The sequence below is a fragment of the Ovis aries genome, chromosome X (genome assembly GCF_016772045.2).
Source record: "Ovis aries strain OAR_USU_Benz2616 breed Rambouillet chromosome X, ARS-UI_Ramb_v3.0, whole genome shotgun sequence".
Classification (NCBI taxonomy): domain Eukaryota; kingdom Metazoa; phylum Chordata; class Mammalia; order Artiodactyla; family Bovidae; genus Ovis; species Ovis aries.
Genome location: NC_056080.1, coordinates 43,325,184 through 43,352,453, shown reverse-complemented (window position 1 = coordinate 43,352,453; position 27,270 = coordinate 43,325,184). Strand labels below are relative to the sequence as shown.

At 40.9% G+C, this 27,270-nt stretch overlaps 1 protein-coding gene across 3 annotated transcripts in view; it reads left to right on the top strand.

The window, feature by feature from the left end:
* Nucleotides 1-27,270, top strand: part of EFHC2 (EF-hand domain containing 2) — a 238,237-nt gene that overhangs the window by 177,743 nt on the left and 33,224 nt on the right. For 2 of the 3 annotated variants that reach the window (XM_027963069.3, XM_060407403.1), the window contains exons 12-13: nt 20,174-20,371; nt 22,305-22,397. In XM_027963069.3, the coding sequence (XP_027818870.2) occupies nt 20,174-20,371; nt 22,305-22,397 (291 nt within the window). The remainder of the gene's footprint in view (nt 1-20,173; nt 20,372-22,304; nt 22,398-27,270) is intronic. The other variant, XM_060407404.1, reaches the window with a different exon arrangement.

Below are 27,270 nucleotides of genomic sequence, written 5' to 3'. Positions count from 1 at the left end.
GTGATCACACAGGTGGTTAGGGTTAGGTAGTCTGGATCTCTGGCAGTAGCCAGACTGCCACAGCCCATGCCCTGACCCTAACCAAATACCCACACCAGCCCTTCTTGCTCCAGCACTGCTCCCCTCTTGCTAAGGGTGGTGGTGCTGGGAGGCGGAACAGCACACACTGAAAAGGAACTGAGCCCCGACCCTCAGGGCTTCTGCTTCAATAATTAGGGACCTGACTCTACCGCTGATGGCCCCTGAGCAGAGGAGAATACCCCCTCACACCTTGCTCGGCTCTAGCCCCTCCTTCTCCAGTCCCATATCCTACTAAGGTGATACCTGTCAGCACACCCTGAGGAAAGACATGAACACAGTTCATGTCAAATCCAGCTCTCTCACCAAAGCCACTGGACACAGAGACTGTATAAGGATGCTCCTACAGAAGGATGCCTCTTCAAGACATCTTCAAGAAATAGGTAACTGTTTCACCTAATGTCATTGAGACAGAGAAAGAGAAGCTAAATGAGAAGAAAGGAATTTGTCTTAATTGGAAACAAGAGAAAACCTCTGGTGGGGGGCGGGGGGGAACTCCTGAAACAGAAATAAACAATTTACCAGAAAAAGATTCAAAGAATGAGTAATAAGACTGCTAAATGGGTTAGGGGAAAACTAGATGAACACAATGGGAATTTTAACTAGGAAGTTGAAAGTATAGTCAAAAAGAACACAAATAACAAATGTGGCTGAGGATGTGGGGAAAAGGGAACCCTCATACATTGTTGGTGGGAATGGAAATTGGTGTAGCTGCTGTGGAGAACAGTACAGATGTTCCTGAAAAAACTAAAAATAGGACTACCATATGACCCAGCAATTCCACTCCTGGTATATATCTGAAAAAGCAAAGCACTAATTTGAAAAGTCACATGCACCCCAGTATTCATAGCAGCATTATTTACAATTGCCAAGATATGGAAGCAACCTAAGTGTCCATCAAGAGATGGTAGTCCTATTTTTAGTTTTTTCAGGAACATCTGTACTGTTCTCCACAGCAGCTACACCAATTTCCATTCCCACCAACAATTTATATATATACACACACACAAATAGATATATACATTAACATATATGAACCCCATGGTAACCACAAATCTAAAACCTACAGTAGATATACAAAAACAAGGAAGAAAGGAATATAAACGTACCACTAAAGAAAATAATCAAGTCACAAAGGAAGAAAAGAAAGAATAGTACAGGGAAGAACTACAAAAACAACCAGAAAACAGGTAGTCATATATTGATGTGAGAGTCAGAACATAAAGAAGGCTGAGCACTGAAGAATTGATGCTTTTGAACTGTGGTGTTGGAAAAGACTCTTGAGAGTCCCTTGGACTGCAAGGAAATTAAACCAGTCAATCCTAAAGGAAATCAACCCTGAATATTCATTGGAAAGACTGATGCTGAAGCTGAAGCTCTAATACTTTGGCCACCTAATGTAAAGAGCCAACTCATTAGAAAAAACCCTGATGCTGGGCAAGATTGAAGGCAGAAGGAGAAGGGAATGACAGAAGATGAAATGGTTGGATGGCATCACTGACTCAATGGACATAAGTTTGAGCAAGTTCTAGGAGATGGTGTCAAACAGGGAAGCCTGGCATGCTGCAGTCCATGGGCTCACAAAGAGTTGGACATGACTGAGAGACTAAACCACAAATATGTTTGGTACAGTTCCCTTGTGAAGTTCTCAGGTCCTGAACTTTTATTTCCTGGACGTTTTTATTGTCAAAAATTCAATGTTACTACTAGTGTTTGGCCTGTTGAGATTGTCCATTTGTTCCTGATTCAGTCTTGAAATGAATGTTGTATGTTTCTAGAAATTTGTCCATTTCTTCTAGCTTCTCTTCTTTTCTCAGCTATTTGTAAGGCCTCCTCAGACAACCATTTTGCCTTTTTGCATTTCTTTTTCTTGGGGTTGGTTTTGATCCCTGCCTCCTGTACAGTGTTACAAACCTCCATCCATAGTTCTTCAAGCACTCTGTCTATCAGATCTAATCCCTTGAATCTATTTGTCACTTCCACTGTATAATCATAAGGTGTTTGATTTAGATCATACCTGAATGACCTAGTGGTTTTCCCTACTTTCTTCAAGAGCTAATACCTATCCTTCTCAAACTATTACAAAAAACTAAAGAGGATAGAACACTCCCAAGTTCATTTTATGAGGCCACTGTTACCCTGATACCAAAACCAGACAAAGACACTACAAAAAAAGTTACATGCCAACATTTCTAATGAATATTGATGGGAAAATACTCAATAAAATATTAGCAATGGAATTCAGCAATATATAAAAAGTATCATACACCATGGGCCTGTCTGGGTCAGCTCTGTTCCATGTTCCTCATTCCTCTCCAGGAAGCAGTGAGTGCACTTGAGCGTGTAATTTTTAGGGTGATGGCAGAAGTACCATCAGGAAATAAGAAACATGGACGACCTCTTCATGCTTCTACTCAGAACTGGCAAACCTTGACTTCCACATTACCATACTGGCCAGAGCATACCCTGTGGTAGTCAAGGAGCAGGAAGGAAATTGTTCCCTTTTGGAAGGTGGAATAACAGAGGCACATGGGAAGGGGTACAGGTACAGGGAGAAATGGAGAATTGAGGACAGTGATACAGTATCCTGCAGAGGAGATGGAAATGACTGTGGGAACAGCTCATTACCCCTTTGAGCCATGGGGCCCCTCCCTGTTCTTTTTGCTGTAAGTTGAGGTATAGTTGATTTATAGTGTTGTGTTAATTTCAGGTGTATATCATAGTGACTCAGTGATTTATGTATATTTATATGTGCCAATGTGCTATGTGCTCAGTCACGCCATTTCCTTCTCCAGATAATCTTGCTGACCCAGGGAAGCCCTATATATACATATGTATGTGTGTGTGTGTATACATATATATTAATATATGTGTGTGCATATGTATTTAAATATATGTATATAGATTATTACAAAATATTGAGTACAATTCCCTGTGCTATATATATAGTAGGTCCTTGTTTGTTATCTATTTTTTATATGCTAGTATGTTGATTTTAATCCCAAGCTCCTAATTTATGCCTCCTCTCCCCTTTCCCCTTTGGTAAGCATAGTTGGTTTTCAATGTCTGTGTGTCTTTTTCTATTTTGTAAATAAGTTCGTTTTTTTTTTTTTTAGATTCTACATATAAATGATATCATATAATATTTGTCTTTCTCTGTCTGGCCTACTTCACTTAATATGATAATGTCTACGTCCATCCATGTTGCTGGAAGTTGCCTTGTTTCATTCTTTTTTATGACTGAGTAATAGTCTGGTGTGTGTGTGTGTGTGTGTGTGTGCACATGTGTGTATGCATATATATGTATGTATGCACACACACACAGACCACATCTTCTTTATCCATTCATCTGTCAATGGGCATTTAGATTGCTTCCACGTCCAAATTCACTTGGGCAAACTCGGGAAATGGTGAGGGATAGGGAGGCCTGGCATGCTGCATTCCGTGGGATCACACAGAGTCACACAAGACTTAGTGACTGAACAACAAACAACATGTCTTGTCTATTGTAAATAGTGCTGCTATGAACATTAGGGTGTGTGTATCTCTTCGAGTTTTCTGTGGTTGCGAAGCCCTTCTTCCGTGTTCTGGTTGTACCTGCTACCATCATGTGGGTTAATTCGGCCTGCAGGAGACTTAGGTATGAAGTCATTCTGACCCTGGCTTGTCACTGTTGCTGCACATTATCTCTGGGGGAACTTGACCCTGGGAGGGACCACTGTGTATCTTCACAGGAACTATGTTCTGGCACCTGCTGGAGACACTTCCTCCTGCCCATAGTGGAGAACGTGGCTTCTGAAGTGGCAGGGAAGTTAGGTTGATGACTGACAACTAGCTTCCCTATTTTGTTTTATCTTAAATGATTCCTGCTGATTTTTCTTTATTTTTTATAGAAATGTCGAACTCTCAATAGACGAACATATTTGTTTTTTATTTAGAGTCCTTTATGCTTTATAGATAAGGCTGTCAGCATAAGGATTTCTTACAGGGCAGCAATGGAGAAACAGACATAGATAATAGGCTTGTGGACATGGGGAGAGGGGAGGAGAGGGTGAGATGTATGGATTTCTTATATTACTTTTAAAACTGCTATTTTTAGACCTGATGTTCTATGGTTACACATTAAGATTCATTACATAATTTAAGCACAAGGTGTTTAAAACAAGGAACCAGAAACAAGTTCTCATTAACATTATCTGGACGAAAAATGATTTTTTACTGACACTGCAAAGTTTAATAGTTCCAGCCACTGTCAAAATAGTCCAGTCAATTGCCTAGGTTGTGTTTATGACTTCTGATTCAGATCAGTGATTTAATTCTCATTTCAGTGCTGCCCTCTCCCAAGCTCAGAATTCTTCATAGAAGACCAGAACAAATTTTAAAGAAATAGGCCACAACAATGAGATGTAAGAAATTTTCCTACTTCAGATTCTGATAAGAAAGTAAATCACTGTATTCATCAATGGACTAAGATATTTCTTCCTTTTCTGATCTGTTTCCTGGTATAGGAGACCCACTTGCCTTAATGACAATCTGTCAGTTGAGCATAAGCCAAAGAGTCTTTCCTGGGGCTTCAATGTCATTAGGTTGTCTTAGGGAAGGGCCACTGTAAAGGTTGTACAGATGGTGAACTGCACAGCTCTGGAAACACCAAGCATGGAGAGGCTCTTTACAGTCCCTCTATCAGCTGTTGGGATATTGAGACAAGCTCCCAGCCTTTTCTCCGCTACTTAGTCTCCTTTCTTTCCCTACCAGTTCCCCACCCTAAATTTGGCTTCTTGGTCTCTAAATCAAAAGCTTGTCTCCCTCCCTCTTTCATGTTGGCTTGAGCACATTTATTGAGGATGGACATGACTAGATCCCTCCTTGCCTGAATTCCTCCCCCCATCACAGAGACACACATGCCCCATCTGTGACAGAGCCTGTGGAATTTGGTTAAAGGCAGCCCCCTACCAATGCCCAGACTGCTCTAGAAACCTCTTTGTAAGGTTGTACACAGAGAATCTAAATGGTGCAGAGTAGGAGAATCCATGCAGATTCTAAAAGTGATTTATTATATGAGAAATTTGTTTCTGTTTATTTGTTTCTAGAACATAGTTATGGTCACAACCAGATGTTTGATGGTCTTAGCAAGAGCAGACCATTTTGAGAAGCACATGGACCAAAATAGGGAAAGAGTTGTGTTAAAATGGACAAAACACATATTTTCTGAATTAAACATTAAACAGGAGGCACTAAAAGGTGACCGGATACTGCAGAAGACTCAAGAGAACTATCTTTAGAAATAGCCCTCCAACGGAGCAAATCAAGAAGATTAAAACGGTAAGAAAGAAGAGAGCAGTAATGGAGGTAGAAAGGGAACTGAACAACTGGAAGTACAGTAATAATCAATGACAGTTTTTAAAGGAAAATCCTTTTCTAAGTGAAAAAAAAAAATGTTTGGAAATTGAGAGATTTCACTCTGTTCCAAACAAAATATATGAAAAAGGGATACCTTGGTAAAAAGTTAAAGGTCGTATATGAAGAAACAATCTTATAAGGAGCATCAAAGCAAAACATACACAAAATAAAGCTTGAAAATACCACCCAGCAGCAGCAGGACCAGTGACCTAAATGGCTTAAGTAATGCGAGGAGAAAATGGATCAAGTCTTCAGTGCTTTGAGAATAAACAAATTGGAGATAAGTTGTTTTTTTTTTTTTTTTGTACATAGAGACAATAGAAATGTTTTCAAATCTTCAAAAAAAAAAACAGACTATAATATAGTCTCTTTAATACATCACTCAAAGTACTATATTACTTTAATGAACAGCTCCAAAAGATGAACAGAAAATAAGAATTAAGAACTCAAGGAGAGCATCTTATCTTGAAAGATTGGAACAGCACTGAACACTAAACAGGTTTCATACACACACACACAAACACACACACGGTTACTCAGCTAAATTCAAGGATAAAACGTTACTTCAAGACATGAATATTGTTAGAAAAATTAAAATGGAAGATGACATGGTTTATACCACAGATAAAAATAGCCAAATAGAGCTGGGAAAAATCTAAGGGCTAAATTCCTCATATTTCATCTTGAGAGTAAAATCATATTTCAAGTTTATCTTTGAAAATCAGGTAGTTATAAATTTAAAATATTTTAGGGCAACTTCAACTTAACCAAGATTAAATTCCAAATAGACTTGCAGAACCTAATAATAATCTCACAGTGTACTTATGTATATCAAATCATCACATTGTACACTTTAAATATATATAATTTTCTCATTTATATGTCAAATAAAGATGAGTGAAAAAGAATTCTGAGGAGTGGGATTGGGGCTTGAGGTGGTGAGGAAATTCGTTATACAACTTTTTATATTTTTTGAATTTGATATATCATTTTATTTAAAAATCTATCACTAAGAAACAAAGTCAAGCATAGGACACAGTGTTCCTTTTTAGGAAAAAAATTGCAGAACCTAAGAGCAAACCTAGTATAGTCTTTATGGCAAAAGACAAGTAGCAATAAAAGGTAATGGCAATAATACATAAAAAAGTGAAAATATAAAACAAGAAGATGCATGGGGTGGTGGGGAGTCCTGGGAGAAGCCTCCACTGTAAATGTGAACTCTCTGATCGCCCCTGGAGCCGTTATGACACATTCCATCTTCTTGAGGCTGGCATATGATCACCTTTCTTTTATTTTCCCATTTAATTCTTGAGCTCCCATGGGCCATATTATCAGGAATGATCAATATAGTCTTTTTGAGGCCTCTTCCCTTTCACTTCCCCTTTAGTTGTCCAGGAGCCCCAGGAAGGTGACTTGTCCAGAGAGGGTGGTCAGATCACTACCCACCACCACTGGTGTGGCTCCTTGCTGTCCTGAGGCTGCTGTGGGAGCCTGGTTCTGCCTGGCTGGTAGATGCCACTGGAATGGCTTAGCTGGCTAAAAGATTAATGACTAGGTTTTGCCATTTGTTTTAAAGATGCAGGAGACATGAACATGTCTATAAGCCGAAGAGAAAGGATCAGTTGGGACCAAGAAATCGAAGGCAGAGATGACAAATTGGACAGTTGATGAATCATTGGGCAATTACAGATGAACAAGCAGTTAAGGATGGATCAAGGCATAGTTATGCCTTTTCCCATTCTCCACAGTGAATGTTTCAAATTTTCTCACTCTTAAGTTCCTAACCTCACTGTTTCCCTCCCACTCACCACAGAAAACCTCATCTCCAAGTTTACAGACAGTGTAGAGGTCCTGAGATACAAACCTCCCCCACATCCCTGTATCCAGCACTCTGCATTCCTCCTTTCTCACCTTAGTAGAAAAGATGTCCCATCTGCTGTCCAAGGGGATAGGATGTCCCTGTTTCTCAGACATTGGACAAAAAGAGAGACCTAGGTCCCATCCTCAGCCAAGCATACCCAACCCTAGTGGATGCTTCTCAGCTCATCCCCTTACTGTGTTTCCTCTGGCCAGCAGCCCTCGCTGGCATGCCTGTGCTCTCATTGCTTCCTGAGTGCTGTGACATGCAACTCTATTCATAGTGTTCCTTTGCTTATAAACACTTCAGGAGATTCCCTTCACCTGTGGAAGAAAACCCAGACACCCCATGTGTACCTTTCATGATTGGGCCCCACCTACCATTTCTCTAATTTATCTCTTGTTCCATTTCCCAGTGTTCCAGTCATCCTAAGAATCCTGACCATCCTGGGTTCAAATCTTGGCTCTACCACATACTAGCTATGCGCCCTTCAGCAATTTGCTTGAGCTCTCTGGACTTTAGTTCTTCATCTATAAAATGGGGATAACCAATGTTCCTACTTAAAGGGCTGTTACGGAGTTAAATGGAGAAGGCAATGGCACCCCACTCCAGTACTTTTGCTTGGAAAATTCCATGGATGGAGGAGCCTGGTGTGAAGCAGTTAGATCAATGTCTGGCGTACACTAAGCACGTGATAAATGATAGCTCCTATTCTTAGTACTTTGTACAGGTCCTAAAATGTACCATCCTCTTGCTCTCCTTGAACTGGGTTGGCCAAAAATTTCATTCAGGTTCTTCTATAAAATTGTATGGAAAAATCCAAACTAACTCTTTGGCCAACCCAATATCTTGAGGATATGGTTTTTTTCCCCATTCCTCCCAACCTCATTCCCCTCCCCACCCTACCTTTCTGACTAGCAAGTTGTCTTTCATCTGCAGAAAGGTGGCTCTGTTGCCACCTCTGCTATGGATCCTTCCTAGATTTTCCCCTTGAGGTGTATACATGCCAGACTGGATGAGGGGTACTTTTTCTGAACTGGACATATCTTTATTAGAGCCCCTTTTCTACTTTGTTGATTTGGCTTTGCTTTTGGTCTGTGATTTACTCTAGGGTGCGGGCCTTGAGGGTTGGGGCTCAAATCTAGTCCATTCTTCTCTTATTCTCTATCTGTTGATGTGGCCTGACATGGAGTAAGGACTTACTGAGTGTGTGTTGAATGAATGAATACGTAGGTAAGGGACACGTGCTGACAGAATGCTAGAGAAGAAACATAATTTACAAGCAAATAAGACATATTTAAGTTTATTAGTACTTAAATCATTGTTGATTAAAACAAGACATCATTTTTACCTGATGAATTAGGAAACCCCTTTAAAAAGGGTAATATCTATTGCTATGGCCCCTCTCTTGTGGCTGGTGGAATGGTAAAAGTAAGTTAACACCATGTATCAAGATCCTTTAAATGTGTTTTTCTTTTGTCCACCTAATTTTACTTCTGGGATACTAACAGAAATAATTTTAAATACAGACAGATGTTTCTGCATAAATATGTGCATTATGACATTATTTATGTAAAATTTTGAGGAAATCCCACAAAATACCCAATAATAGAAGAATGGATTAGCATTTTGGTTTCAGAAAAATAAGTGATAATAAGTGTACTAGTTAAAGGGAAAAAAGTCAGACTATAAAATATGTTCACAACTGTTAAGAAAAAAAGATACTCATGCATAGAAAAGAGGAAATATACCAGAATGAGGAAATATACCAGAATGATTACTTGATTATATTTGTATGGTGTGAGTGTTTATGATTTTTCTTTCTTCCTTTTATATGTTATTCAAATTCTCTATATTTAGAAATGTGTTCCTTTTATAATGGAGTAAAGCCAAGAAATTTTATATTTTAAAGTGTATGCCCAGAAAGAATTAAGAATCTGATTCTATTTTGTTTGCTATGTTTTAACATGAGTAAGTCTTGAATTGGGAAGTGAAGTGCTGGAGGGCACAAATCTGGTCTTGTGTTCAGCTGATCATGTAACCAGTAAATATCTGTTGGCTTATATGAGGCTGCCCTCCATTAAGGTCCACTAATTGTCACAGGAATTAGTATGGCCTCTAAAGCATCTCATCTGGCAACCAATGAGAAAGAGTTGTTTTTTGTTTTTGTTTTTTTTAAAAAAAGGCCAAACAAGGTTTGGTGGTGACGGTGGTTTAGTCACTAAGTCGAGTTCAACTCTTATGACCCCATGGACTGTAGCCCTTCAGGATCCTCTGTCTATGGGGTTTCCCAGGCAGGAATACTGGAGTGGGTTGCCATTTCCTTCTCCAGGGGAGCAAACCCAGGTCTCCTGAACTGTGTAGGCAGATTCTTTACTGACTGAGCCACCAGGGAAGCTTCAAGTGAGGTTTGCTTGGAGACAAATAATCCCTGAACACAAGATGGGTGCTAACGAAAAGGAAATGGTAGAAAACAAATCATTTTGCTTGTAAATGAAAGGCGTATTCATTTGTATCGACCCAAATCTTAAGTGAACCACCATCATCCATTTGCTTCTACCAAAAAATCTTGACCTGATTTAAAAAACAAAAAAACCCACTGTGTCTTTTAACAGTGGTTAAAAGTTTTATCACTTCAGGCCTAAATCCTGAAATGCAATTAAGCATTTACTTAAATGCATATTGTACCAAATTGTAGCAGAATTCTAGATGAGCTTTTCCAAAATTGTACCTCTTTGAAGAATATTTTAAATAATATATAGCAATTACTGTTAACTGCGTGAGAAGATTTCGTTTTGTTTGGCTACACTTAAATAGCCCCAAAGTCGAGTGCACCAAGACATACTGGATTTCAAACTAAATAAATCAAAATTATCATGTACATTCCACTGCATGTCAAAACAGGAAAAGCCATAGAATTTGATGTGAAATAAAGATTAGAGCAGTAATGGAAAGCTAAAAGCTGCTTACATTTATTTGGAATGAGAAAACAAGGTCAATGATTTTCAATGCAGATACACTTCTCTTTGAGAAAATACATCAAAAAATCAGTTTACAAAGCAGAGAAATTTGGCAGTAATTATTATACTGTCAAAAGGTTCTTTAGTTTCCAAAGAACTTATTTCAGAGTTCAGTGTGCTTGCTTGTTATTAACAACTTGACAAAAATTAAAGGAATTTGAAGCTAAGGTGTTCGGTGCCATTGCCAATTAAAAATAACCAAGATGAAGATAGAGCATCTTTAAATGTAATAGAGAGTAGAGGGAACATGTAATTTGAATTGTAAGAATTAAGCATTTGTGCAGCTTCTCAAATATATTCAATTATATAAAGGGAGGCACACCTGGAGCTTATTGCTTTATCACTTCAGACTTTAATCCTGAATTTGACTATTTAAAATAAGTGTGCCATCTTCCCTTTATATTCTGTGACAAATTCTAAGATTTCATCCATCAAAGACATTTCACATTTTTCCAAGATGAACTTGCTTAAAGGAAGTAACTCTTCCAGTTTAATGCAACATGAAACTGTCTCTATTGTGAGATGATGAGAATAATAAAAATTGCTATCATTTATTGAGCATTCATATAGTTCTATAGTAGAGAAGGAAATGGCAACCCACTCCAGTATCCTTGCCTGGAAAATCCCATGGACAGAGGAGCCTGGCGAGCTACAAGCCATGAGATTGCAAAAGAGTCGGACATGACTTAGCAACTAAAACAACATAGTGCTGTAGAAAGCTAAATGCTTTTCATACTTTGCTAACTTAACCCTCATTTTTCATTTGTTCAGAGAACTATTTAATATAAAGTGCTTACTAGGTGTGAGCTTACTAAGCTCACATTTTTCCCTCTGAACCACATTACCTCCCACTTGTGGTGACCTTTTTGTCCCCCTTTTGTCTGGAGTTCTTCGGCTTCTCTGGTGAGGCCACCATGTCATACAACTCCAGGGGACACCATTTATACCATAAGTATATCAAGGTTCTCCCTGGAGGTGGGCAGTACCCAGCCAACATGGCTGAATGTAATGGCTTTGTGCCCCCGTGAGACTGAAGAGCTTTGTAAATGCTTTTGAACTGTAGTTAGGCTGGTAGCAAAATTTGGTCAGACATTTGTACTGGCCCCATTTGATCTATCTTTCCATTTCTTCTTCTACTAACACATATTCTACCAGCTGTCTCTACTACTCTCTGCTGTCTGGCAGCACACTAGTCCAATCATGTGCCTGGCTGGAACATAAGTTATGGGAAGGCAGGGTTTTCTGCTCACTATAGGCAGCTTAGGCCCATAAGTAACAGAATACCTGAAGCAATGTAGGATGTGAGCAGCTGTGCCAGGCTTCTGATTAGAAAAACTGAAACACATTTTATTTGTTGAATATCAAATTGAAGGAGATGATAAAGGGTGCTAAATAATTGTCATTAAAATTGCTTCTTGGTTTAATTTAGGCTCAACTAGATTTTCTTATAAGCCTTAGGACACAAAACTTCGTCTCTTAAGCCCTTGTTTACATTGAAACTGATTATTTTTTGTTGTTTGAAAGACATTGCTTAGACTTTAACAATTCAATATGTAACAAAATACCCTTAGATTCAGAGCTTTAAAATGAAGATTTGATTCACCATTATGACTGGATGACTTTAATGGAATTATGTCTTGTAAAACTGTTTAGCATTTCATGTTAAATTCTGCCTAGTTAACGTCAATACCCTAGAGCAGTTTGGCTTTTTTTTTTTTTTTTTTTTTTTTAGGCTTTAATTACAAAAATGGAGAGAAAATCATGGCAGCATCCTTTATAAGATTAACTAAATACTGTGATAATCTGTATAAAATATTAGTGCCAGGAGCATAGTGCAATGTAGAGTAAAGGCAAAGGTGATTGCCACTTGAGTCTCTAAGATGAACAACAGTAATCACAGAATACTGCTGCTGCTGCTGCTAAGTCGCTTCAGTCGTGTCTGACTCTGTGTGACCCCATAGACGGCAGCCCACCAGGCTCCCCCATCCCTGGGATTCTCCAGGCAAGAACACTGGAGTGGGTTGCCATTTCCTTCTCCAATGCATGAAAGTGAAAAGTGAAAGGAAGTTGCTCAGTCGTGTCCGACTCTTCGCGACCCCATGGACTACAGCCCACCAGGCTCCTCCGTCCATGGGATTTTCCAGGCCAAGAGTACTGAAGTGGGGTGCCATTGCCTTCTAGATCAATACAATTCCAGCTTCTTTTTAAAGTGCGTTTTTATTTTTCTTAAATGATGGGCCAGGAAGTACCGAGATAAGGCTTTGCTCTCAGATGATATTTGAGGTTCACTTTGAAGGTTTTAGAGAAGGAAATGGCAACCCACTCCAATATTCTTGCCTGGGAAATCCCATGGACAGAGGAGCCTGGTGGGCTGCAGTCCATGGGGTCACAAAGAGTTGACATGACTGAGCCACTAGCACAACTTGAAGGTTTAAGTGAGAAAGGGGTGTATCTGATGGAAGTTGGACCTTCATTTTTATGACTGTGGCTTGCAAAAGTGGAGTATTCAGAAAGCAGTTTGATGGATCCTCAATAATTTAAACATAAAATCACTATATGACCCAGTGATTCTACTCACAGGTAAAAATACCTAAAGAATTGAAAACAGATGTTCAAACTAAAACTTGTAGCAGCACTATTTACCATAACCCAAAGGGGGAAACAACTCAGATATCCACTGACGCATGAACAGATAAGCAAAATGTGGTATATTTGTACAATGGACTAGTATTCAGCCATAAAAAGGAATGAAGTACTGATACCTGCTGCAACATGTATGAACATGAAAACACTATGATAAATGAGCAAAAGCAGACACAAGAAACCATACTGCATGACTCCATTTATATGAAGTGTCCAGATTGGTAGTCTGCAGAGAAAGAAAGCAGATTAGTGATGATCAGGCAGAGAGAGACTGGGGTTGAGGGGAGGAAGAAACTGGAGTGATTGCTTCTTTGTGGTGATGAAAATACTTTGAAACAAATAGACATGGCGGTTGCACGACATTATGAATGCAGTAAATGCCACGAATGGTAAATTTTGTGTTACGTATATTTCACCATAGTAAAAAGAAACGGAATGTGTAAGTTTTGAAAAGATTCTTCATTCTTGGTGAAGCCCAGTAACATTTGACAGGGTGGGGTGCTACATGTGATAAACAGAGCAAAACCTTAGCATGACAAGGCTTGCACTGCCTGGATGGGATCCCTGATGCCAGGACCTGGCTCATGTGGGTGCAGCGGCTACTGGGGCAGCTGCTCAGGGGCCCCTGGTGTCCTGCACGACTGAAGGCAGTTTTAAGTCGGGGGCAGCTTGTTTGGAATCCTCACATGGAGACAAGAAAAGCAATGGAGTACCAAGCTGTTTATAACCCACGGAGACAGAAACCCAGCAAATATAAAGTTTCACTGCAGTGAGGCCAGGATAATTTCAGTTTATCCAATGAAAAGGAAAATAAACTTTTATGACCTGGTCAGGCTAGAGTAGTTTTAGTTAAAGGTGCGTGGAAAGTTTCTAGTTATTGCTGCACATGCTCTGTTCCCTCATTCTTGGGAGCGTGCCACTTCTTCATGTCATTTTCTGCCCACAAAAGGAAAAAGATTTCAAATAGGTTTTTTTTTTCAATGAAAGTAATATTTGATTATTATAAAAATTCAAAAAAGAGACATTTTACGTATAGGTATTTGTTGTTGGTAGCTAAGTTGTATCTGACTGTTTGCGACCCCATGGACTATAGCACACCAGGTTACAGTCCTGTACATGCCTTTCCTTCAATGTCTCCCTGAGTTTACTCAAACTCATCTGTATTGAATCAGTGATGCTATCCAGCCATCTCATCCCCTGTTAACCCCTTCTCTCCCTGCCCTCAATCTTACCCAGCATTAGGATCTTTTCAAATGAGTCGGCTCTTTGCATCGGGTGGGCAAACTGTTGGAGCTTCAGCTTCAGCATCAGTCCCTCCAATGAATACTGAGTGTTGATTTCCCTTAGGATTGACTGGCTTGATCTTGCAACCAAGGGACTCTCAAGAATCTTCTCCACTATCACAATTCGAAAACATCAGTTCTTCAGCACTCAGCCTTCCTTATTGTCCAACTCTCACATCCTTACATGACTACTGGAAAAACCATAGCTTTGACTATATGGACCTGTGTTGGCAAGGTGATGTCTCTGCTTTTTAATATGTTGTCTAGGTTGGTCAGAGCTTTCCTTCCAAGGAGCATGCGTCTTTTAATTTCATGGCTGCCGTCACCGTCTGCAGTGATTTTGGAGCCCAAGAAAATAAAATCTGTCACTGCTTCCTTTTTTTCTCCCTTCTATTTACCATGGAGTGGTGGGACCAGATGCCATGATCTTAGTTTTTGAATGTTGAGTTTTAAGCCAGCATTTTCACTGTCCTCCATCACCCTCATCAAGAGGCTCTTTAGTTCCTCTTGGCTTTCTGCCATAAAGGTGGTATCATCTGCATATGTGAGGCTATTGATATTTCTCCCAGAGATCTTGATTCCAGTTTGTGAGTCATCCAGCCAGGCATTTTGCATGATGTACTCCTCATATAAGTTAAATAAGCAGGGTGATGATATATAGCCTTGACATACTCCTTTCCCTATTTGGAACCAGTCCATTGTTCCATGTCCAGTTCTAGCTGTTGCTTCTCCTGCATACAGATTTCTCAGGAGGTAGGTAAGGTGGTCTGGTATTCCGATCTCTTTAAGAATTTTCCACAGGTTGTTGTGATCCACACAGTCAACGACTTTAACGTAGTCAATGAAGCAGAAGTAGATGTTTTTCTAGAATTCCCTTGCTTTCTCTGTGATCCAGCAAATGTTGGCAATTTGATCTCTGGTTCATCTGTCTTTTCTAAACCCAGCTTGTGCATCTGGAATTTCTTAGTTCACATACGGCTAAAGCCTAGCTTGAAGGATTTTGAGCATAGCCTTACTAGCATATGATGTGAGGGCAGTTGTATGATAGTTTGAAAATTCTTTGGCATTGCCATTCTTTGGAATTGGAATAAAAACTGACCTTTTCCAGTCCTGTGGCCAGTGCTGTTTTCCAAATTTCCTGGCATACTGAGTGCAGCACTTTAACAACATCATCTTTTAGGATTTGAAATAGTTCAGCTGCAATTCCATAACCTCCACTAGCTTGCTCCATAGTGATGCTTCCTCAAGCCCACTTGACTTCACGCTCTGGGATGTCTGGCTCTAGGTGAGTCACCATGCCATCGTGGTTATCCAGGTCAGTAAGACCTTTTTTGTACAGTTCTACCATGTATTCTTGCCATCTCTTCTTAATTTCTTCTGCTTCTGTTAGGTCCTTATAACCTCTATCTTTGTTTGTGCCCATCTTTACATGAAATATTCCCTTGTTTTCTCCAATTTTCTTGAAGACATCTCTAGTCTTTCCCATTCTATGGTTAAGAGATATTGAGGTGAAACCACTCCAAGGAAAGCCCCTCACTCATTTACAACACTGGTCATGGAATGACCAGTTGTGACACATGAACGAAATGGAACACCATGCAGCTGTGAAAAGTAGGCTGTTGATTGGCATTTATGGGTATGAAAGATGTCCATGCTATGTTGATCAATGTTGTATGATCCCAATGAAACTAAGGATACCAGTACATATATATTGACAGAAAAGTGACTGGAAGGATACATGCTGAAACATCTATAATGTTATTCCTGATTGCTGAGCCCCTGGCCAATGTTACTGATTGATGGTCTAACCCAAACTGACTTGCTACAATGATGGGGTCCTCTTGGTTGAATTTGGTCTTCATTTCCCGTTAAGAAGACACAAGTAAAGTGAAATAAAAAACCCAGAGATTCTAATAAGTGGATGTAGGTGAAATATAGTTCCTTTAGGTAGGTTAACATCATAGCTGTGGGATTTCCTACCGTCTATCTTAGGAAATTCTTGATCAGAAGAACCTGTAGATTTGTTAAATGATAGTGAAAATGGCACGAAATATATAAAAGAACTAAAAGCCATTATTACAAAAGACATGACACATGTCTATAGCAGAATAAATAAAATCTCGTATTCCCTCATTTATTTGGACTTCTTGGAAACTGAATTATTGGGTTGGCCAAAAAGTGTTTTCAGGCTTCCCAAGAAGATGTTATTGAAAACCCAAACGAACTTTTTGGCCAAGCCAGTATTTCCAGTAAGTGGATTTTTTAGATGATGGAAGCTTCTTTGGTTAAGTACCATAACAGTTTGCATTTTAACCACTTCATTGAAGTTCGTTCTAATGTCTGGTACATGGTTTATGGCTTTCCCATACAGAATGTACTGAAAATATGTCAGCCAATTTGTTAGGCTCTGAGGTCTCATGTGAATATGTTGTCATTTGTTTTCTTTTTGCTCTACCAAAACATCTATTTCTGTTCTACTGACTATGCCAAAGCCTTTCACTGTGTGGATCACCACAAACTGTGGGAAATTCTTAAAGAGATGGGAATACCAGACCCCCTGACCTGCTTCTTGAGAAACCTGTATGCAGGTCAGGAAGCCACAGTTAGAACTGGACATGGAACAACAGACTGGTTGCAAATGGGAAAGGAGTGTGACAAGGCTGGATATTGTCACCCTGCTTATTTAACTTACATGCAGAGTACATCATGAGAAACGCTGGGCTGGATGAAGCACAAGCTGGAATCAAGATTTCCAGTAGAAATATCAATAACCTCAGATATGCAGATGACACCACCCTTATGGCAGAAAGTGAAGAGGAACTAAAAAGCCTGTTGATGAAAGTGAAAGAGGAGAGTGAAAAAGTTGGATTAAAGCTCAACATTCAGAAAACTAAGATCATGGTCCCATCACGTGATAGGCATCTGGTCCCATCAGTTCAGTTCAGTCGCTCAGTTGTGTCTGACTCTTTGTGACCCTATGAACCACAGCACGCCATCACGAACTCACAGAGTCTACCTAAACCCATGCCCATTGAGTCGGTGATGCCATCCAACCACCTCATCCTCTGTTGTCCCCTTCTCCTCCTGCCACCAATCCCTCCCAGCATCAGGGTCTTTTCCAGTGAGTCAGCTCTTCACATCAGGTGGCCAAAATATTGGAGTTTCCGCTTCAACATCAGTCCTTCCAATGAACACCCAGAACTGATCTCCTTTAGGATGGACTGATTGGATCTCTTTTCAGTCCAAGAGAGTCTCAAGAGTCTTCTCCAACACCACAGTTCAAAAGGGTCAATTCTTCGGCTCTCAGCTTTCTTTATAGTCCAACTCTCATATCCATACATGACCACTGGAAAAACCATAGCCTTGACTAGATGGACCTTTGTTGACAAAGTAACGTCTCTGCTTTTTAATATGCTGTCTAGGTTGGTCATAACTTTCCTTCCAAGGAGTAAGCATATTTTAATTTCATGGCTTCAGTCACCATCTGCAGTGATTTTGGAGCCCAGAAAAATAAAGTCAGCCACTGTTTCCACTGTTTCCCCATCTATTTGCCATGAAGTGATGTACTCTGCATATAAGTTAAATAAGTAGGGTGACAATATACAGCCTTGATGTATTCCTTTTCCTATTTGGGACCAATCTGTTGTTCCATGTCCAGTTCTAACTGTTGCTTCCTGACCTGCATACACATTTCTTAAGAGGCAGGTGGGCTGGTCTGGTGTTCCCATCTCTTTCAGAATTTTCCACAGTTTATTGTGATCCACACAGTCAAAGGCTTTGGCCTAGTAAATAAAGCAGAAATAGATGTTTTCCTGGAACTCTCTTGCTTTTTTGATGATCTGGTGGATGTTGGCAATTTGATCTCTGGTTCCTCTGCCTTTTCTAAAACCAGCTTGAACATCTGGAAGTTCGTGGTTCATGTATTGCTGAAGCCTGGCTTTGAGAATTTTAAGCATTACTTTACTAGTGTGTGAGATGAGTGCAATTGTGTGGTAGTTTGAGCATTCTTTGGCATTGCCTTTCTTTGGGATTGGAATGAAAACTGACCTCTTCCAGTCCTGTGGCCACTGCTGAGTTTTCCAAATTTGCTGGCATATTGAGTGCAGCACTTTCACAGCATCATCTTTCAGGATTTGAAATAGCTCCACTGAAATTCCATCACCTCCACTAGCTTTGTTTGTAGTGATTCTTCCTAAGGCCCACTTGACTTCACATTCCAGGATGTCTGGCTCTAGGTGAGTGATCACACCATCATGATTATCTGGGTCATGAAGCTCTTTTTTGTACAGTTCTTCCGTGTATTCTTGCCACCTCTTCTTAATATCATATGCTTCTGTTAGGTCTCTGCCGTTTCTGTCCTTTATTGAACCCATCTTTGCATAAAATGTTCTCTTGGTATCTCTAGTTTTCTTGAAGAGATCTCTAGTCTTTCCCATTCTATTGTTTTCCTCTATTTCTTTGCATTGATCACTGAAGAAGGCTTTCTTATCTCTTCTTGCTATTCTCTGGTCCCATCGCTTCATGGCAAATAGATGGGGAAACAGTGGAAATAGTGACAGACTTTATTTTTTGGGCTCCAAAATCATTGCAGATGGTGACTGCAGCCATGAAATTAAAAGATGCTTGCTCCTTGGAAGAAAAGTTTTGACCAACCTAGATAGCATATTAAAAAGCAGAGACATTACTTTGTCAACAAAGGTCCATCTAGTCAAGGCTATGGTTTTTCCCATGGTCATGTATGGATGAGAAAGTTGGACTATAAAGAAAGCTGAGCACCAAAGAATTGACCCTTTTGAACTGTGGTGTTGGAGAAAACTCTTGAGAGTCCCTTGAACTGCAAGGAGATCCCACCAGTCCATCCTAAAGGATATCAGTCCTGGGTGTTCATTGGAAGGACTAATGTTGAAGCTGAAACTCCAATATTTTGGCCACCTGATGCGAAGAATTGACTCATTTGAAAAGACTCTGATGCTGGGAAAGATTGAAGGCGGGAGGAGAAGGGGACAACAGAGGATGAGATGGTTGGATGGCATCACCGACTTAATGGACAGGAGTTTGAGTGAACTAGGGAGTTGGTGATGGACAGGGAGGCCTGATGTGCTACAATCCATGGAGTTGCAAAGAGTCAAACAATACTGAGCAACTGAACTAAACTGAACTGAACTACTCTGCCAAATGATATCAATGCCCTTTGCCTTCTAAAGATTCAGATAACTGTACCTTTACATAGCTGTTTTTACTCTTTTCTCTCATGGGTAGGAGGTGATGGTGGTGGTTTAGTCACTCAGTCATGTCTGACTCTTGCGACCCCTTGGACTGTAGCCCGCTAGGCTCCTCTGTCCATGGGATTTCCCAGGCAAGAGTATTGGAGTGAGTTGCCATTTCTTTCTCCACTCATGGGTAGGATGTGTCAGTTTTTACTTTTTACCACAGAAATATGCTTAATCACTTTCCCCATCTCCAAAACATCTTTCTAACTTACTGATTTATAAGCTTCATACCCTGGGAAATCAGAACCCCAAGTCTGTTACTGTTTTGTGTAAAGTAAGATTAATAGGCATTGAATGAACTCATGTGTTTAGTCCCAGAATTTTTGACCATTCAAGGACTTTAAGAATTTACTTCCTGGTTGTAGGCTATTATCTGATAGAAGTTTGACTCTGGGCAAGGTGCCATTTTATTTATAAGCTGCTGTGCTTATAGTTTTCCATTCTAGCATAAGTACCTTCCTGGTTGCTCATAGTAGATAAGTTAAATTAAAAAAAAAAAAAAAACCTGTCTGCAGGCCGTTGGTAAAGTTTTGTAAAATGGGATTTGTGTGTGTGTTTAATAGAAAGGTAAAATAATCTTAGATATAATTTCTTGAGTGTTTTCCCATTTTTTTTAAACAGAGAAATAATGATGAATCTAACTGTCGGGAAACTCACAGACCAAGAAGTTATAACCATTGCACGTCATTACCGGGTGCCTGAGGACCTGTGTCCACATAGGAATGTCCTAGTTGCACAGGCCCATGAACAACTCAAGAAAAATGGTTTTGAGAATTTTGAGAGACTCGTTGCTATGTGTGTATACCAAGATCGGGAAAAGTAAGCTTTTATTTTATTGATTCTAAGAAATCATTTATGTTTCTGTGAAGCTGAGTAATGAAGGAATTTGTATGGTATCAAAAAGGGCAAAAAGAAAATTGGCATGTCTCCTCATACTCCACTAGGTAGCAAAGCCACCTTAAATCATTTTTGGAGATTATCTGGGTACACATATTTCATAGTGATGGATGGTGAACTTTGCTTGTGGATGGAATAGGGGAAGTTCTGTGTCTTCAAAAGAATAGGATGGCCCCTTTGCATTTTCTAATTGGTTTCTAGAAGCTTTCAATTGAAACAGTAAATCAGTATTAGAAGATTTAATTCTGAGATGGCATCTCTTTACACTATTTTATTAATAAGTGGGATTTATAAATATGAGTTTTATAATATACCAGACAGGGGATTTGCAAGTAAACTTTCTATAAAATCTCTTTGAAATTATTTCTTCTCAAAAATAATGACACTCTGAATAATGTATTTCTAATACATTTATCATGTTTGCCTTTGAACTTTATTCAGTCATTGTTACAAATGACTGGAGCCCCATCTTAGTAGATTTTGGTGTTCATCTTACCCACAGATCTGATATAGTGGTGGGGGAGCATATTCATCTGGAGTTAGAAAATCTTAGGTCTAACTCTAGCCACTGGTTTTGTTACTTCAGACCACTGTCATCTCTTTACCCTATTACTACTTCCTTCATCCCCAAACCTAAAGTCTGTACCCTAAATATCTTAGAAGGACCCATGGTTTTTCTTAATTTGTTGTTGTTGTAGTCATTAAGTCATGTCAAGCTCTCTGCCACCGCCTCCCCCCCCCCCCCCCCCCCCATGGACTGTAGCCCGCCAGGCTCCTCTGTCTGTGGGAGTCTCCAGGCAAGAATACTGGAGTTGGATTGCCATTTCCTCAGGGATCCAACCTGTGTCTCCTGAATTCACAGGCGAGTTCTTTGCCACTAGTGCTACTGGGAATGCCCCCAGTTTATCTTACTAGGGATCTTTTTTATCTCCTAATCCATAATACACGCTTGTTGAGTTGCTATAAAAATGGTATTCTTCCTTGAATCTTTAAGCTTCTCTGAGCCTCCTGGAAGACATGTTACCTGAGCTTTGTATGACTCTGGCCTTGCCTTCCAGCCTGGTGGTACCCCTCTCCAGGGTGAGAAGTGTGACCCTCTTTCATTAAAGGAATACCTGTTGGGAAAAAGGGGGCTAGTTGATGAGACAACTCTGAGGTTCTTCCAGATCCAACAAGTTCCAATTCTAGACATAAAGATTCTCTTACCATTTTATAACCTATTGCTAAGAAAGAAGCCCACTTTCTTTCCTGTTAGTTCTAATTTTGCCTGATGCCTGGAAGAACACTGGCAGGGTGAGAACATTAGACAAGCATTTCTGTGCCCCAGCAGGCTGGGGAAAATGACTGTTGGGCTGCTCTGGAGAAAAAAAAAAAATAGGTGAATGTTAAGGTCCCAGTTGGGGCTTCTAGGTTATATGATTTGGGTCCAAGGAAAAGACTAGAAAAACACCCTCTGGTCATATAATACTTGTGATGGAGGCTCTAGATGCCTGTCAAATTAAGAGATGTTTTCAAATATCAGAACCATTTTTGACTAGTGGTCAAGAATGTAGATCGATTACTTAGAGCAACACTCGTGGCTGCAGCCTTAACAGGCTGTACTATCACCAACCAAGAATCTGAATCTTGATGGAACGGCCTTTGTAAGGACAGAATCTAGTGACTTCTGAAATGGAAACAAGCTGGTGAAATGCAATATGACTGTTTTTCCTTACCATGATTCCAGTACCAGCTTTCATATTTATTTCCATGCACACGCTTTTAGGACACATCTATGTTTTCTTTCCTTTAGCATGTAATTATTACTCAAGAGACATGAAGTATAGAAAAGCTCATTGACTGTGTTTTAATGCAGGAAAAAAGTGTTACCCAGCAAAGACATCAAAAGGCTGTGCAAGTCCTCCAGATTACCTTTGAATGAAGATCTTCTAGAATCCTTACTCTCCAGGTAGGTGAGATCTCCACGCTCATGGACCATGTCCTGCATGTTTTTGTTTTGGAGACAGTTCCTGGTTTTACATCTGCCTTTAACTGCCCTTGATTTACCCTTTACCTCAGTATTGTTTCACTGATGACACATCTCCATTTAATTGTTACAGAAGGAAAACTTGGTCATGATTGTGAATGTCACAGAGCCTCTAATGAATTATCGTTAGAACTTTTTAACATGAAGATGCACTTAAGTGCACACAGATTCATGGGACAAAATGAAAATGAACTGCTTCTTTGGTTGTGAGTCTTAGATCTAAAATTTAAGACAGGTTTTTCAGAACAGTAGTTTCTAATGGCTAAAGACATGCAATTAGAGGACCTCGTGTTATTAGCACAGAGCAAGAGTGCTAGATGTCAAGTGCAGAGGTTAGGATGTTGCCAAAGGAAAGCACAGTGAACTGCTTTCTAAATCACCTCTCTTCTTGTACCAAACCTGACTTTTTGACTGCCTGGCACCACCCTCCTAGCCATCCAGATTCTGGTCATCTTTTATGCTTCCCATGGCATGACACCAGCCCCTCCTCTGTCTGACTTATCTTGATAATGCTGACATTTGGGGCTGTGTTCGAGGCGTTGTTATCATTGCTTTGAGTACATTACCTCATTGACTTTGTGAGAATAGCTTGGTGAGGTCAGAGCTCTTCTCCTCCTATCTTACATGAGGATGCTGAGGTCTAGAGAGATAAGATTTCGCCCAAAGTCACATAGTCTAGAAGAACTGTGACTTAACCTCTGAACCTTTAAAATGCACATCTTCTGCTTCTTACCATTTTGAATTATTATCTACAAATAGCCAGTAGGTTAGAATGTCCTGCCTGTTCTGCCTCCTACTTCTACTGCCTGCATCTTCCCTCTCCCCTCTATTCCCACCACCTCCACTCTTGTTCTGACCTACTTTTCTTCTTGACGGTTGCAGGGCCCCCACATTGGCCTTTCTTCCACCCGCCTCTAAATTTTTAAATCCATCTTTACATCTAGCAGCTAAGTACCTTCTAAGAGCAAGAATATCCTAGTGCCACTCTTCTACTCACAAGCCTTCTGTACCATTTCTTTGTTCTCTAAGGAATGACCAGCTTCCTCAGCTCTGAGCTCCTCTTCCGCCTTCTCCATTGTGGGGCTTAGGGTTGTCATTAGAGCATTATTCTCAAGCAGGGGCTGGAGTGGGCAGTCATCATCTGAGACAGGAAAAAAAAAATGAAGCAGACAAAAAACTAAATCCCACATGGGAGAGCTAGGGTCCTTCTGCTCCTAGTATCAGGAGCAGATCAAGAAGAGGCCAATCTAGGTGGCTGTGTGTGTGCATTGGATAACCTGGGGTTGTCTTCTAGACTTTCAGCTCTATTTGCTTTTATTTTCTAGCAGCAGTATGAGGGATAAATAGGCCATCCTGGTGTAAAGGGCTTGAGATGAAGTGCAGGCTTAGGAGTCTGGTTTCTCCACAGTTACCACATTCTCAAAGCTCCTCTTCCCAGTAGTCCAGCCAAATGGCCCATTTAGCTTTTCACTTGTATACCTCCTACCTTCCCACTTTTTTGCCTTTTCTCTTGCTGTTTCTTCAGTAGGAACTAGCTTTGAGTTTTCTTCACCTGCTGAAAGCTTGTTCTTCATTTGAGACCTGTTTTGCATAGCACTGTATCCATGAAGCCCTCTTGGATTTGGTTGGCTGGTGTGATTATTTCCTGCTAAGGATTCTCACAACACTATTTATGTTTCTTTCTTTCTTTTTTTTTTTTTCTTTTTTCTTTTTTGTCTCTTACCTTGTAATGAAGATTTGTGAGTAGACATCTGATCCACTCAGATACCGAGACCTACTTCTAACCTGTTTGATTTACTGCCTAAAAATAAGCAGCAGGTTATCACAGCTTGACAATTTTACCCCTTACCTTGTCTCCTGTATTCTTTGAGTCTACTTGCTAGCTGTGTAATCTTGTGCAAGTTTTTTGACCTGCCTGAACCTCAGATTCCATACCTTTAGAATGAGATAACAATACCTGCTTCCTCGTGGTTCTTGGGGCAAATTGAGATAACATACATAAATTCCCCAGTGCCATAGCATCTGGTACTAAGTCCTGATTGGAGACTAGGAGAGAAGTGTTCATCAGACACCATAGACCACACGCTCTGACTTAGAAATGAACTGGAAGAGACCTGTGTCCTTCTACATAGAGGAAGCCTTGTTTTTAAACAGTTGGATCTGAATGCCTTTCACACATTAAGCTGTCTTCTAGTCAGGAAGCTGCGGATGTTTATTAAATTATCTCTTGATGGCCTCGGGATGAGTTGTCCTGGAAAGTCCAGTAATGTGGGAGCCTGGCCTCTGGGGGACCTAGATGGTTCTTATCCAGCACTGAGGCCACCAAGTCATCATCCTCTCATCCTCTCAGCAGACTGTTTTGTCTTTGCCTTGACGATTTGACATGAAAGGCAGAAAGATGATTCCCCAACTTGCCGTGAAGCCGGCTCAGTCTCAGATCACATCCGCCTCCGAGCCCCAGCTTAGCTCCAAGGAGGTCATCCCTCTGAGCCACTAAGCAGACGATGTTCAGTCTAACTTTGCCTCTAATTGTGCACTGACCCTTCTCCACACTCAGGGGAAACTTCAGGCTAATCAGATTAGAAAATGTCTCATTCCCATTCCCCTCTCCCTCCAATATGCCCTGCCACGATTTGGGTCACATGCTTGATGTTTTGCATCATCTCCGCAGATTCCTTTCAAAGACGGCCCTAATTCCTAACGGACCCATCAGCCTGCAGCTTACATTTATATTCTGCATTCTTATTGTTCCCCACAGACTCCACAGGGCTTTCCAGAGCCTTGACCAGACTCTCTTTCTGCACAGCCCTCCTGTGGCATGCTAAACCAGAGCCCCTCTGACGTCTACAGTCTCCCATGGGAGACAGGCCCAGAGTTTGTTGACTTGGTTCAGCACACACTCTGCCCAGGGGCATTTTTACCTGCCTTGGGATGGAGCTGGGCAGCTGGTGAGCAGGTGTACAGCCCCTATGAATTCAGATCAGGAGATGAAAAACTATATGGCTAAAGATTCCGATGATTTCTGTCACCCGGGGATTGTTGCTTATATATTTCTCCTGACCCTGCATTTGGGTACTAAGATTTCCCTTCTACTCCATTTCTATTTTTCTTCTGATTCAGTTAGGTCTTTTCCTTATTAGCACAACTCGTGCTGGAATCAGGACTTCAAAATCTTTTCACATCTGGTTACCCCAGCCCCCATCAGTTTGTGCTGTGGAAACCAGTATGACGGTCAAGAGTCCGCCTTCAATGCAGGAGACCTGGGTTCTATCCCTGGGTCAGGAAGATCCCCTGGAGAAGGGAATGGCTCCCCACTCCAGTATTCTTGCGGGGAGAATCCCATGGACAGAGGAGCCTGGCGGGCTACAATCCATGGGGTCGCAAAGAGTCTGATGCACTTGAGCGACTAACACGCATACACAGCCGGTATGAGGTCACCTTCCTTACCAAACAGTCATTTCACTAATGCACAGAACATCAGATGTAAGTGTTTGATGTAGTGATAGCTATTACCCATAATAGGAGGGACACACTGTACTGAAACAGTGCCTAGGGCCCTGGAATATTTTGTAAATCCTTGAGCACATTTAAAGTTACATTTTTGCTGATGGTAGGCATGATACCTCTTTTCTTGAGGAGGCTGTCTCACTGAATAAATGTACTTCAGCCCCAGATGGAATTAGAATAACAGCCCCCTAAGATACCCTCAACCTTTGTTTCTATCTCAGGCCCTAGGAGTAGAGACATCTCATTCAACCCTGCAGTCCCAGAGATGTGTCCCATGCTATTACACTGGGCAGGGGGGAGAAACACATGGGCTTTATACCTATCAGAGCTGCCTCTGAAGTCTAACCCTACTACCTTCTGCCCAAGTGATCCCTGTAAATGGAATAAACCCCACTGAGCCTTCATTTGGGTGTTCAGGTTTCCTCAGAACTAATAAGCAAGAAATTCTGGTTCTCAAACCATAAGAGGTGGGGAGAATTTTGAGGTCATTCTGTTCTCTGTTCCTGGTGGGCCTGGGGAGTGAAGAGGCACCCTCCTCCCCTGACTGTGGCCTTCCAAAGCGGGACTTAGAAGTCAGGTGTGATTCTTTCCCCAGCAGCTCTGCCCCAAGCTAGTCTTTTACAGTTGGCTTTGGGTTCCACAGAATGCCTTAGGACTGGCCTCCCAGGGGAGCTGGTGCCTCATCCAGAAGTATTAGTTAAAATGGAAAAAGTTAACAGGGCTTTCAAATCATCTCATTATGTTCTACCCAGCCTCTCCCCCTGTTCCCCTTGCAGAGGCGTGGTTGGGGCTTAAGTAATTTCACCAGCACTACCTGGCCATGAAGCTGAGGGGCAGGGGTGGAACCCTGTGCTTGCTCATATTGCAAAGTGTTCGGTGCCCTGGGAAGTTTTGAGAGAGAACCCCCCTTCTTTCCCTGTTCATCTCTTCTCCCTCTCTTCTCTCTCACCCTCTACCCTGACCATACACACAGATGGTTTCTCCTTTTTCAAATATAAGGTGATTTGGTCCCTAAGGAGATCTGTGCTGGGATCACAATTGGAATTTAGAAGCCTGGTGATTTGAGATCACGGAACTTAACTCACTGGCACCCTGGCAGTGCCATCTTGCCAGCTCCTAAGTTGTGACCAACTGGCAACAGCGGCCCAGAGTTCCACATTTTTTCCCCTCAAGTGTCTGGTCTTTAAGACTCCCACCAGATGTTTCAGTGTGCACCCTGGGGTTTGTCGGGTAATGAACTGAAACCAAACCCAAGCAAGTGAGTCAAACATGTGTCTTCACTACCCTT